Source organism: Rhincodon typus, chromosome 19 (genome assembly GCF_021869965.1).
Source record: "Rhincodon typus isolate 14 chromosome 19, sRhiTyp1.1, whole genome shotgun sequence".
Lineage (NCBI taxonomy): Eukaryota > Metazoa > Chordata > Chondrichthyes > Orectolobiformes > Rhincodontidae > Rhincodon > Rhincodon typus.
In genome coordinates, this window is record NC_063350.1 from 55,022,825 (window position 1) to 55,036,295 (window position 13,471).

Consider the following 13,471-nt stretch of genomic DNA (forward strand, 5'->3'; position numbering starts at 1 on the left):
GTACTGGCAACTCAACTTAATGCAGAAATGAACATAAACAAAATTGCTGGAGAGGCTCAGCAGGTCTGGCAGCATCTGTGAAGGAAAAAACAGAGTTAATGCTTCAGGTCCAGTGAACCAGTTCTGAGGAAGAGTCACTGGACCCAAAACGTTAACTCTTTTTTCTTTCACAGATGCTGCCAGACCTGCTGAACTTTCCCAGCAACTTTGTTTTTGTTCCTGATTTACAGCATCCGCAGTTCTTTCTGTTTTTACTTGATGCAGAAAGTAATCTATTAAATGTGCTTATGGCTCTACTTGGCTGTCTCTAAGCTAAAACAGACTTTACTGTGTTGAAGATGACAAGATTCATTGGATAGGACTGCACAACACACCCATCCCGAATAAAATCAACAATTTCAATGAACAGCACTTCAATGCTTCAAAGATGGATATATAATTCAGCCGATCCCAGTCATTACAAAGTAGAGCATCCTGATCGTGCAGAAGCACGGGGCTTCATTGTAATGGTGCAGCTAGTGGCATGCCAATTGTATCTGACATGTCTCAGAGCTTTTGATCTGGGTGGCTTTACGGGAGTAAAATAGAGGAAGCACCTACATGTAAAGAACAATTAGCACTCCAGAAACCTGGATAACACCTGCAACAGGGGAACAGTGACAGATGCTTACAAGCAGCTTATAAGTAGGCAATAATGTACAGAGATGGGAAATAGATAAACTTCATTACAATTCAGTTTTAAAGCAGAAAATGAAGCAACAGAAAATGAATGTTTACACCAAACGCAAAATAAAACAGCCATATACTACGGTCATGCCTCTTGAATAATTTATCTATAAGATCAGTAGAATCTATAACAGCAGTAGACCTAAACTCACCGACCGCTTTAGACCAACCAGATAGAACATGAGACAGATCAACAGAATCTCCCCATTCAGTTTTATTTCTGTCTTCCACGGGTGACATTCGGATCTTTATTTAATGCTACCTTGTGACAGACCAGCAGAAATAGGAAACTAAATCTTATCACCAACGATGTCATGTATCAGTGCTTTAACATATTCTTCAGATTAATTTTTAAACCAAGGATATGTTCAGTAGGTATTAAGAATCCTGTAAGATTAGAATCATAGAGGTTTACAGCATGGAAACAGGCCCTTCAGCCTGACTTGCCTATGCCACCCAGTTTTCACAATTAAACTCCTCCCATTTACCTGCATTTGATCCATATCCCTCCAGGCCTATCCCATCCATGTACTTGTCCAAATGTTACTTAAATGACAAAATTGTTCCGGTCTCCACCACTACATCTGGCAGCCCGTTCCAGACACCCTCCACGCTCTGAGGAAAAAGTGCTCCTCTGGACCTTTTTTCTCCCCTTTCACCTTAAATCTATGCCCTCTAGTTTCAGACTACCCTACCATGAGGAAATGTTGTTGGCTATCCACCTTATCTATGTCTCTCAGATTTTATAAACCCCTATAAGGTCACCCCTCAGTCTCCTACTCTTCAGGGGAATAAAAAAAGTCCCAGTCTATCCAGCCTCTCCTTATAACTGTCATAGAGGTTTACATTATTTGAACAGAAGGTACATAAGTGTCTGTAATGCCCTAGTCAAGATACCTCCTTCAACCAACTTTACCAATAAAAGACCAAGTGGCTATTTGTCTGATTACAGCTGGGAGGATCTTGGTGAACTATCAGCCCAAAATTGTTGTATTTCACAGTAATTCGTTAGATGAGGTGCCAAGAGACACACAGTAAAGAACTATAGAAAAACTAGCAATTTTCCTCTGCCACTCAGTTCTATTCACCTTGGATATTTACAATCATCTCCATGACAACTAAAAGATTTTGAAAAAGTAATGGCTGTAAGTGGTTTCTTGCTGAGTGACTAGTGCTTGCAGTAGAGTGCAAAAAATGATGCTCAAAAAGAAATTTGGTGAACATTTTAATTTGCCAGTTAGAAATATCATCAGATATTTGAACAAAGTTATTTCATTTGCATGCTGGATCCTAGCCATCTAGATTGATGTTGAGTAATAAGTCATTGCCAGAAAGCACTTGCACCCATCAAGGTACATTCTTAGCATATGGATTCTGCGGACTTTCAATCACTGGAATAGAATAAAACAAAGGACAAGCTATATCTTTTACAAAAAAAAAAAAATTCAGCTGTAGAATTAACTGCTCCTTTATCAAATTGTATGAAGAAGGCATCTATCTAATGACAATAAAGCTAATCCCATCAATTTGCTATCAGGAAAGACAAGAAAATTTTCAAAGCATTGTTAGCCATCTCAGTAGTAGTAAGCTGTATGTGTAATCCAGTTGGGTTTTTCCTCCCTTAAGCGCTTGGCTGAGCTATGGGATGTGAAGATGGATTTGTAAGCCTCAGATTTCTCTCCAGTTTCTGTTAGAGGTCGTTTGGTGACGCCAGAAGCAGGTTTACCAGGTTTCCCAGCTTTCCCAGCTGCAGTGGATGTGGAAGATGATGATGACTGTGCATTTGCTAGAAAAAAATAACATCAAGAAATCATTAGTCATTTGCCTTGTATGTCAAAGCAGTAGTTTGTTTTTACCCTTCCGAAAACTAATGTACATTGTGATAAGATTGCACTGCTGGACTGATGTACTTAATTTTTAACTGTAAATTCCTCCACAATATATCCTGTACCTTTGAACTATTCAGGTGGTTAGTTTGAGCAATTCTCCACCAACTTAACATGCATAAACACACTTCAAATCATGTTGAGTTCTTACACGATCACTGTTAAGCTGTAGAAAGACAGAAGATAGGAACAGGAGTAGACCATTCGACCCCTCGAGCCTGCTCTGCCATTCAATATGATCACGGCTGATCATCAAGCTCAATACCATAATTCCACCCATTCTCCCATATCCCTCGATTCCTTTAGCTACATCCCTTTTGAAACACAATGTTTTGGCCTCAAATACTTTCTGTGTTAGTGAATTCTGCAGGTTCACCATACTCTGGGTGAAGAATTTCTACTCATCTTAGTCCTAAAGCTTACTCCTTAAACAATGACCCCTAGTTCTGGACTGCCCCACCATTGGTGATATCCTTCCCGTATCTAACCTATCCAGTCCAGTTAGAAATTTTATTTCTAACAGGTTTCTGTGAGAATCCCCCCCTCATTCTTCTAAACACCAGTATATACAACCTAACTGACTCAAATTCTCATGTTAGTTCTGCCATCCAGGAATCAATTTGGTAAACCTTCACTGCACTCCCTCTCCAGCAAGAACATCCTTCCTCAAATAAAGAGATCAAAACTGCTCAAAACTCTCCAAGTGTGGCCTCACCAATACTCTGCATAATTGCAGCAAGACATCCTTGTTCCTGTACTCGAATCCTCTCTTTACTGCCTGCTACACCTATGCACTTCCTTTCATCAATTGGTGCACAAGGACACTCAGGTCTCCAAGTACTCCCCCCTCTCAATTTACAGCCGTTCAAATCATAACCCATCTTCCTGTTTTTGGCACCAAAGTGGATAATCTCACATTTATCCACAATACACTCCATCTGCCAAACACTGGCCCACTCACACCCTGTCCAAATCATGCTGCAATATCTCCGTATCCTCCTCCACAGCTCACCCTTACACAAAGTTAAGCTCTGGTTTTGTATCAAGCTCAAGAAAGGGAATTATCTTCTGAACATTCTGAATGACTGACATCTATTGTTGTTTCCTGAAAAACAGCTGCAAACAGTTAAAACGATTCCATCCTAATGATGTGTTGGTCCCTCACTAAATGCAAACACACAAAAACCACTTAAATAAAAAGAACTGTGGATGCTGGAAATCTGAAATGGAAACAGAAATAGCTGAAAACACTCAGCAGTTCTGGCAGCATCTCTGGACAGAAAGCAGAGCCAATGTTTTGAGTCCAGTGACCCTCCTTCAGAACTTCATATGAAACTAACTCCAGATATTGGATGCAAGAACTAGGAGCAGGAATAAGTAATTCAGCCCCTTAAGCTTGCTCTGCCATTTAATATAATCACAGTTGATTTCATCTCCAATTTTCTGTCCACTTTCCATAATCCTTCAACCCATCACTAATTAAAAATCGATCTCCTCAAAATTACTCAACATCCCTGCATCCACCATACTCTGAGATAGTGAATTCCACAGATGTGTGATAATTTGATAGAAGCAATTTGTCCACATCTGTTTTAAATCTGCTATCCCTTACTCTAAAACTATGACCTCTCATTCCAGATTGCCTGATCAAACATCCTTTCTATATCTACTTTGTCAATCTCCTTTACCATCTTAAATACCTCAATTAGATTTCCTCTCATTCTTCTAAACTGTAGTGAGTATAGCCCTAAACTGCTCAATCTCTCAAGACAAACATCGCATTAAAACCAATCCAGGATTAAAGAAATTAGATAAAGGGACTTTGATAGTCTGAAATCTAAAGAAGAGTACCAGCAGCAAATAACACGAGAGTTGCCTCACTTATTGCATGGTGAAGAATAACAGTACAAATTTCATGGACTGAGTGGCATATATCCAACTGGTACATGATTTCAATAACTTCGCCTCCAACTTCAGCATCAAGGGTTTAAAAAAAAAAGTGAGATTTGTTTATCCTGCATAGAAACTACACCAAGTAAAAACATTAGGCTCTATTCAGTGGCATCCAAAGCAAATACAGCTAATCAAATAAATGTGCCTGGCTCAAACAAAAATAGCTGACACTTTTCAATTAAAATTTTCGAATGAAATGTACACAGATTTTCTATTGAAAAGTTAATGCAAACTTTAGCAAGAAACTACAACCCAGTAATTTTAACACAAGCAAAGTATTTATAATGGGTATTGATTGATCTAATAGGTGAACATTTGTGAGATTTTGCGTTTGAAGAGGCAGCAAGGATTCAAGATTTTAAAAAGGTATGCCTGTGTAAACATATAAACACCAATCTCTGCAGTGATTGCCTTCATTATCTTTATCATTTTTGGTCTGGAATTGCAAGTTGGTGGTGACCTTTGGCTTTTTTTTTTAAAAAAAGAAAAACAAAAATTAATATTTATTTATGGGATCTGCCCAAAAAACAAAAATTAATATTTATTTATAGGACCTGCCCTGGAAGGTTAAGGTTGATTATTGTTCAAAGAACACTGTAGACAACAGAGCTATGTTGTGCTACGAGGCTGGCAAATGTTTGAATGTTATAAAAGGGCCATCACAGGTAGGCTGGTGCTGACCAAAAAGAGAATCCAAAATTGAACGGGTTTGAAACAGCATTACCAGAGGTTGCGGTTGTGAAATTTGGCTGTAAGGAGTTTTGGTTCCTCACTAGTTGTTTACCCATTACCGACCCACTGGAAGGTTCAGTATTAAATCACGACAGACAAATCACAGAAGCTGCTATTTCATTCTTTACATCAGGATCACAGAGATTAAATGTACTACTACTCCAGAAAAGCCAAAAAACAATCAATGTAGGAGCAAGTTACTGCAGATGCTGGAATCTGTACTGAAAACAAAAAATGCTGGAAATCACAGGAGGTCAGGCAGCATCTGTGGACAGACAACAAACCAACGTTGTAAGGCTAGACGACACCTCATCAGAGCCAGCTGATGCCATCCTATGGCACGCAGAGTGGAATTTAAATTTTGCTCCATCGCTTCCAATTTAAGAAGAGGATTCAAAACAAAATCGATCACAAGCTATTTAATATTATAAAAGAGATTTAAAATTAGTTTCAAACTAGAGATTCAAACTCAAGTCACTGCTAAGTAAGCTCCACTTCTTTCACGGCACTTCACGTTTACATCTATATAGAAATATACTTTAAAAATGCATGTATAAATATCTAATCAATGTAAATAACTGGTACTTGTTAATCCATCGGATGGCTCTGCCTCCCCCTCCTCCTCCTCTGGCCGCATGGCCGCGCGAACACAGCCAACGGACTCCCTTTACCAGAATGTTCCACCAGCTTCGCACGCACGCTCCAGCTGTTAAAGGATGTTCTCCCTCACCTCCCGCTTGAATTTTTAAATTTTTTTTGTACGAAAGGTGGTAAAGAATTGTATTTTAAAAATTTACTTTTCTCACATCTTTTAACCTGCCCCTCTGCCCACCACCACCAAAGCCGGGGATCTTTACTCGACTGATGGATGTAATTGGAGGTCTGAGATTTTATTGCTTGCACCCTCCCCTTTCTTTTTAAAGAAAGACACTATCGGAGAAGAGGTCATTTAACTATTAAAGGTCTGGGTTTCTTAGCCTCTGAATGGGAATAGGTGGCTAAGGTCACACTGCGAGGCCTAGTATTCAGGCTTCTTCCCCAGCCTCCTGGGTCTAATTGGGATTGGTGGGTGTTGCCCCCCACAGGGTGCCGCCATTCTTGGGTATTGCATGTTAGTGCTCATTAAACACTTAGAGGCCACGCTAAAGGACTTGTGATCCTACTGGCTCCATCCATTGTCGTAAGAGGAGAAGGGGGAACAGGGCAGCCACTGCGGTCTTAGAGTTAAAGGTAATACAAACACTCCCAGGAAACCAGTCTGCATTGCACCTCCTGGTAATTCTCAGTCAGTTCTTTAACATCCTTATTTAGAGACAAAAAAAACTGCAGATACTGGAATCCAAGGTAGACAGGCAGGAGGCAGGAGCACAGGAGGCTGGGCAGTGTTTTGGGGAGGGGAGCAGTCAACGTTTCGGGTATTGCTACTATATTATGCCCAAAACGTTGACTGCTCCTTTCCTCCGGGTGCTGCCTGGCTTGCCGTGTTCCTCCAGCCTCCTGTTTGTCTATCTTTAATATCCTTCACTTGCTGAGGGGTTTCAGATGATAACCCTTTCACAGTCCACATCCATTTTGCCTTCTATGTGCTCGTACTGACGTTCTGTCCAATTCTCATTGATTTTTGAGAAGTTTACTGCCCTTTGAGAATTTGACTTCTTAGCTAACATTGTTGTTAGTTTCTTCTCAGCAAAAACAGTTTGCATTTATATAACACCTATATTCAAACATCTTAAAGTGCTTTCTTTACAAAAGAATTATTTTAAAAGAAGTTGAGCAGAACCATGGAACATATTAGGACAGATGACTAAAAGCTCATTCAAATAAGCAGATTTTAAAGATATTTATTAGAGGATATAGGGATTTAGCTTTCAGGCATGAGACAGTTGTAGGTATAGGTGGCTACCCATAGTTGGGCAAAGGAAATCAGGGATATGCAAAAGATCAGAAAATTTCTCATTACATTTTTGCCTGTGACCAAATCTTCTATACATAGTTTTAAGCCTAATCACCCTAATCTAGCTGGTCTCACCTCATCTGATGCCCACACTTTGCTGCCAAGTAGAGCTGCTGGGAGCCCAGGTCAAAGTTAACTTAATTCTTTGTTTCTTGTTGCCAGAGGAAGCAAGTATTGTTTAATAATCATTAAGCATTTTGCAAACTTATTTAGCTTTAGCACAACATTTTTTGCTCTGTTTCTGAGTGTCAAAATTCAGCCACTTTATGGGTGAATTTTGTTTTATTGAGAGATTGAGAGAGCTGCAGAAGGGTTTGGATAAGGTTAGTAGAGCGGGCAAAGAAGTGGCAGATGGAATACGTCGTGGGAAAGTGTGAGGTCATGCACTTTAGTAAAAATGATAAGAGCATGGACTATTTTCTAAATGGGGAGAAAATTTAGAAATCTGAAGTGCAAAGAGACTTGGGAGTTCTAGTCCAGGATTCTCTCAAGGTAAACTTGCAGGTTGAGTCAGTAGTCAGGAAGGCAAACACAACATTGGCATTTATTTTGAGAGGACTTGAATATAAAAACAGGGATGTACTACTGAGGCTCTATAAGGCTCTGGTCAGGCCACATTTGGAGTTTCGTACACAGTTTTGGGCCCCATATCTCAGGAAAGATGTACTGGCCTTGGAGTGGGTTCAGAAGACGTTCACAAGAATGAAAAGCTTAACATATGAGGAACGTTTGAGGACTCTGGGTCTATACTCAATGGAGTTTAGAAGGATGAGGGGGGAATCTAATTGAAACTTAGAGAATACTGAATGGCCTAGACAGAGCAGATGTTGGGAAGATATTTCCATTGGCAGGGCAGACTAGGACCAGAGGGCACAGCGGTAGAGCAAAGAGAAGACCTTTAGATCGGAGATAAGGAGAAATTTCTTCAGCCAGAGCGTGGTGCATCTACGGAATTCACTGCCACAGAAGGCTGTGGAAGCCAGGTCATTGAGTACATTTAAGACAGAGATAGATAGGTTCTTGATTATCAAGGTGATCAAGTGTTTATGGGGAGAAAGTGGGAGAATGGGGTTGAGAAACTTATCAGCCATGAATAGAGTGGACTCGATGGGCTGAATGGCCTAATTTCTGCTCCTATGTCTTATGGTCTAACATAAAAACAAGTTATGCAGCAGGGTCACTGGACTCAAAAAGTTAACTCTGCTTTCTGTCCACAGATGCTGCCCAACCTCCCGAGTTCCTCCAGCAATTGCTGCTTTTGTTTCATTACTAATATGTTGTTATTATACCAATTAAACTGCAAGGCAGAGTCTGCAATTTCGTCACAGTTGAGAATGATCAGTCCTTCAGTCACTGGAACAGAATCTCAGAAAGACAGCACAGCTACTGCAAACTTCTGTTCACAGCTTAAACAGTTTGCTCCCATCTTCAACTGACGTTCATGTAGAAAGTTCACTGATTAGTGGACAGCCAACCTAATCTGCAGGCAGGTTAAATTTCAGAATGAGATAAAAGGCATATTCACTGTGCACGTCTGTTCCATCGTTTTTATGTTTACACAATTTGATCTGCACATTGCCATTAAGAGCGATTTGGACTGGTCACTGACAGCAGTTTAACTATATGGCAGAAATGTCAGTTTCTGCCATTGTTATACTGTCTCCCGTACAAGAGTATCTGGTTACTACAGAGGCCAGCCAATGGTGAAAAGGGCACCAATAAACCAAGCAGGTAATTTGCAAATAAGGAGTACAGGCTTGCACTGGATTACATTTTTGAAGTTAATGTACAGAAGGATCCAGACCATGTGAGAATTTTGTTACATTTCTACAGAGGAGAAAACAAACTAAGTGGAAAGTAAATCAACAGAATAAATAAAACTGTCAAAAACAAAGGATTAAAGAAACATCTAAAGATCCAGAATCTGATGTTATGGTTATTTCTGAGTGTGTGCACCTGTTTGGAGGGGGCAGAGGAGTGGGGCAGGTGCAGATGAGACAATAATAATATCAGCTACATATGTAGATGTCAGAGAATTTGTAGCAAGCACCGAAAGAAGCATTTCAAGAACAAGTAGACAGATCATTGACAGCAGGATAAGCTTCACAATGAAAGTGAACATTGACAGAACTAACATGATTAATATTTCAAAAACAGCAAAAGGCATTCATATTTGTAGAATGAAGACAATTAGTGCAAAGATTCAAGTAAAAAGCTAATACTTCTAGATACAAGATGCAGCAAAAAAAAAAGAATGAATAGCAATCGAAAAGACAGTATTTTGTAAGAGACATTTGCTAACTAGAAAGTTGAATGAACAATTGAAAAAGTACCTTACAAAGAACTTGATTTGGAGTTTTGTTTTGTACGGATGTCAGACTTGGACCTTCCTGAAGAAGGACACCAACATGCTGAATAGCTTTCAAATATGGGTTTGGAGAAGAATGGAATGGATCAGCTAGAAGGAAAAAATAAATGAAGAAATGCTGCGGAGAATGGATGAAAGTAGTAGTTTGTGGAACGTAATTAGGAAAAGGCAGAGAAATTGGTTAAGGCATATCTTAAGAGGAAACGATTGTAAGAGATGTGAAAGAGGGAAGATAAAGGAAAAAGAGGAAAAGAGAGGATTAATACTGGATGGCTTGAAAACTGAAGGACGTTATTGACAAATACAACATGCATACAAACAAGAACATGGGTAGGTCATTGGCCGTTCAAGTCTATTCTGCTATTCAATAAGATCATGACTGATCACATTTTAACCTTAACTCTACATTCCTGCATTCCCCAATAATCTTTCAACCCTTTGGTAATCATTAATCTATTTATCTTTGCCTTAAAAACATTTAAAGATTCTGCATCCACTGCGTTTTGATGGCTGCAACATAGGAGCTTCCAGCCAGAGCTCATCTGCTCCTCCCGCTCTTCTTTCTCTTCTCATTTCTTCCTCCCGGTATTTCTTTTTTTTTCCTTCTTCTCTTTTTTTCTGTTCTTCCCTTTGACTCCCCAGCCTTCAATGTTGACTTCAGCCTCCGGCGACCTCCAGCGAAGAGCGACAATCCCCAGCCTGGTTCAGCAGCCTCCTGTGTGGCTTGGCATCCTTCCAGCTTCCTGGCATTGGCACGGCATCTTCCCAGTCTCCCGGCATAGAGTGGCGACCTCCCGGCCTGGTGCAGTGGCCTCCTGGCAAGGCATGGTAACCTTCTGGTCTCCTGCAGCGGCCTCCCGCTGTGGCATCTTGTTGGCGTGGTGTGGAGCCAGGGCCTAGTGCACACTGGAAGCTAAGTACCAGCCTCATCGACTGTACTGAACTTTTTTTTTGTAATGCTGGACATTTCACTTCTGTAACAAATCTTGTGACAAAAGCAGCTATGCCTAGGTTCTTTTGTACACAAGTCGGCGCTGTAATTGGTGACATATAAACTTTTCACAATACCACTTTGCATATTTGTGATGATAAAGGTTATTCTATTCAATTTTATTTTGAGAAAGGGAATTCCAAATGTTCACAACCTTCTGAAAGAAAAAAATGCTACCTCATTTCTTACATTGTGGCCAATTATTTTTAAATGATGCCTTGCTCGAGACTCTCCCACAAAAGGAAACACCCTTTCAACATCCACCCAATCAAATCCTGACAAATCATCTATGTTTCAATTAAGTCACCTCTGACTCTAAATGCCAGAGGATACAGGCTTAGCTCGTCTAGCCTGTCCTCATAAGGTAATCCACTCACTCCAGGTATTAGTGTAGAAAACCTCCTCTGAACTGCTTTCAATGCATTAACATGCTTCTGTAAGTCCGGTGATCAGTCCTGTACACAGTACTGCAGATAGTCTCTCAAACGTCCTGTAGAACAGAAGTATAACAGCCCTAGTCTTGCATTCAATTCCCCTTGCAATAAACCATAACATTCTATTAGCTCTCCTGATTACTTCCTGTACCTGCAATTTAATCTTCTGTGATTTATGCATGAGGATATCCAGATTTCTCTCATCTCAGAGCTCTGCAACATCTCACCGTTTCGATAATATGCTTTTCTTTCCTTCTACCAAAACAGACAATTTCACACTTTCCCACACTGTGTGGGGAAATTGCATTTGCAAGATCTAGGTTTACTCACTTGACCAATCTATATTCGTTTGAGGGCTTCAGCACAATTTAATTTCTTACCCATCTTTGTGTCATCAGCAAATTTAACTACCACAGCTACAGTCCATTCATCCAAATTATTTATTTAACTTGCAAAGAGTCAAGGCTCCAGTACTGACCCCTGTGACACAGCACTTGACACACCCTGTCAACCTGAAAAAGACTAGTTTATTCTTGCCCTCTGCTTCCTGTTGGCACCCAACCTTCTTTATGTGCTCTGCCTGATTACCTTGAAGTTATCTAAGTGCCCTTCTTTAACTTCTTCAAAAGTAGCTTCTAACAATTTCTCTGAGAGATAGTAAGCTAACAAAACCTGTAGTTTCCTGCTTTCTGCCTCCCTGCCTCGTCCAATAAAGGAGTCACATTGGCTATTTTTCAGTCTAAAGGAGTCTTTACTGAATCTAATGAGTTTTGGAAAATGAAACCAATGCACCAACTATCTCATTAGCTACTTCTTTCAAGATCCTAAAATGAAATCCATTAGGTTCTGGTGACTTGACAGTTCGCAGTTCCAACAATTTACTCACTATTACTTCCCTGGTAACTAATTTTCTTGAGATCCCTTCTTTCAATTCCTGATTCACAGCTATTTCCGGGATGCTACTTGTATACTCTAGTGAAGCTGTTCAATTCATTTTTTTTAAAAAATTCATTCACGGGATGAGGGCATCGTTGACTAGGCACATTTATTGCCCATCCCCAATCACCCAGAGGGCCGTTAAGAGACAACCACATTGCTGTGGGTCTGGAGTCACACGTTAGCCAGACCAGGTAAGGATGGCAGTTTCCTTCCCTGAAGGACATTAGTGAACCAGACGGGCTTTTCTGACAATCGACCACGGGTTCACAGTCATCATTAGATTCTTAATTCCAGATATTTTATTGAATTCAAATTCTATCATCTGCCGTGGCAGGATTCGAACCTGGATCCCCAGAATGTCACCTGGGTTACTGGATAGTCCAGTGATAATACGACTAGGCTACTGCCTCCCCTAACTTCCAGACATTTCTACAAGACCGACATTTCTACAAGGCCAACATTTACTTTGTTAAATCTTTTCTTTAAGTGTCTGAAGAAACTTCTCCTGTTATTATATTTTTGCCTCTCTCATACTCTTAATTCTGCCCTACTTAGTCTTTTAGTAGTACTTTGTTTTTTTACATTCTGTCCAAACTTCTGACCTGCCACCTATCTTTGCAAAATTATGTCTTTTCTTTGAGCCTGACACTAACTGTGTCCTTCTTAGTCCACCACAGATGATGTGTCTCCCTTAGAATTTTTATTTGGTGGAATGTATCTATGCCATACCATCTGCAATATCCCCCTTAAAAGGTTGTGCCACTGTATCTTGATTGAGCAATCCCTTAACCAAATTTGCCAGTTCATTTTTGATTGCTCTATTTGCATGCCCTCATAACTGCCCTTGTTTAAATTCAACTGTAGTCTTGGAGCCACACTTCTCCAACAAACTTTATCTAAAATTCAAAAATATTATGATCGTTGCTACCAAGAGGTGCTTTCACTATGGAGGTCAGTGATTATTCCTACTTTGTTGGTCAAAACCAGGTCTCGCATAGTCTGCTCTCTTTTTGGTGCCATAACTTACTGGTATAAGAAACTGTCCCACAAACGTTTAATGAATTGCTACTTTCGACTATTTTTTACCGTTTGATTTCTCCAGTCTACATGTAGATTAAAATTCCCCTTGACAATTGTTTATCATTATTTCTTCCTTGGCACCCTGTCCTACAATGTGGTTACTGTTAGGAGACCACAATTCCCAAAAAAGACCTCTTGCTTTTAACAATCCTCATCTCTATCCAGGCTGCTTCTATATTCTGGCTTCCTGAATTCAGGTAATCCCTTTTTATTGTGCAAGTATTATCTTTAATTAACAAAGCCACACTCCTAACCTTTCCTAGCTTCCTGTCTTTCCCAGTGTCACACACTTTTCATTATTCAGGTCCAACTCTAGGTTATCCTACAGTCACATCTGTTATGGTCGCTAGATTGTAATTACTTATCTCAATTTGAGCTACTAGTTCATTTGTTTTGTTCTGAACACTA

At 40.0% G+C, this 13,471-nt stretch overlaps 1 protein-coding gene across 1 annotated transcript in view; it reads right to left on the minus strand.

The window, feature by feature from the left end:
- Positions 1-1,938: 1,938 nt before the first annotated feature.
- The window catches only part of rtf2 (replication termination factor 2), a 100,186-nt gene continuing 88,653 nt past the window's right edge, over positions 1,939-13,471 (minus strand). The window contains exon 7 of the mRNA XM_048608192.1: positions 1,939-2,512. Within this exon, the coding sequence (XP_048464149.1) occupies positions 2,301-2,512 (212 nt within the window). The 3' untranslated portion in view covers positions 1,939-2,300. The remainder of the gene's footprint in view (positions 2,513-13,471) is intronic.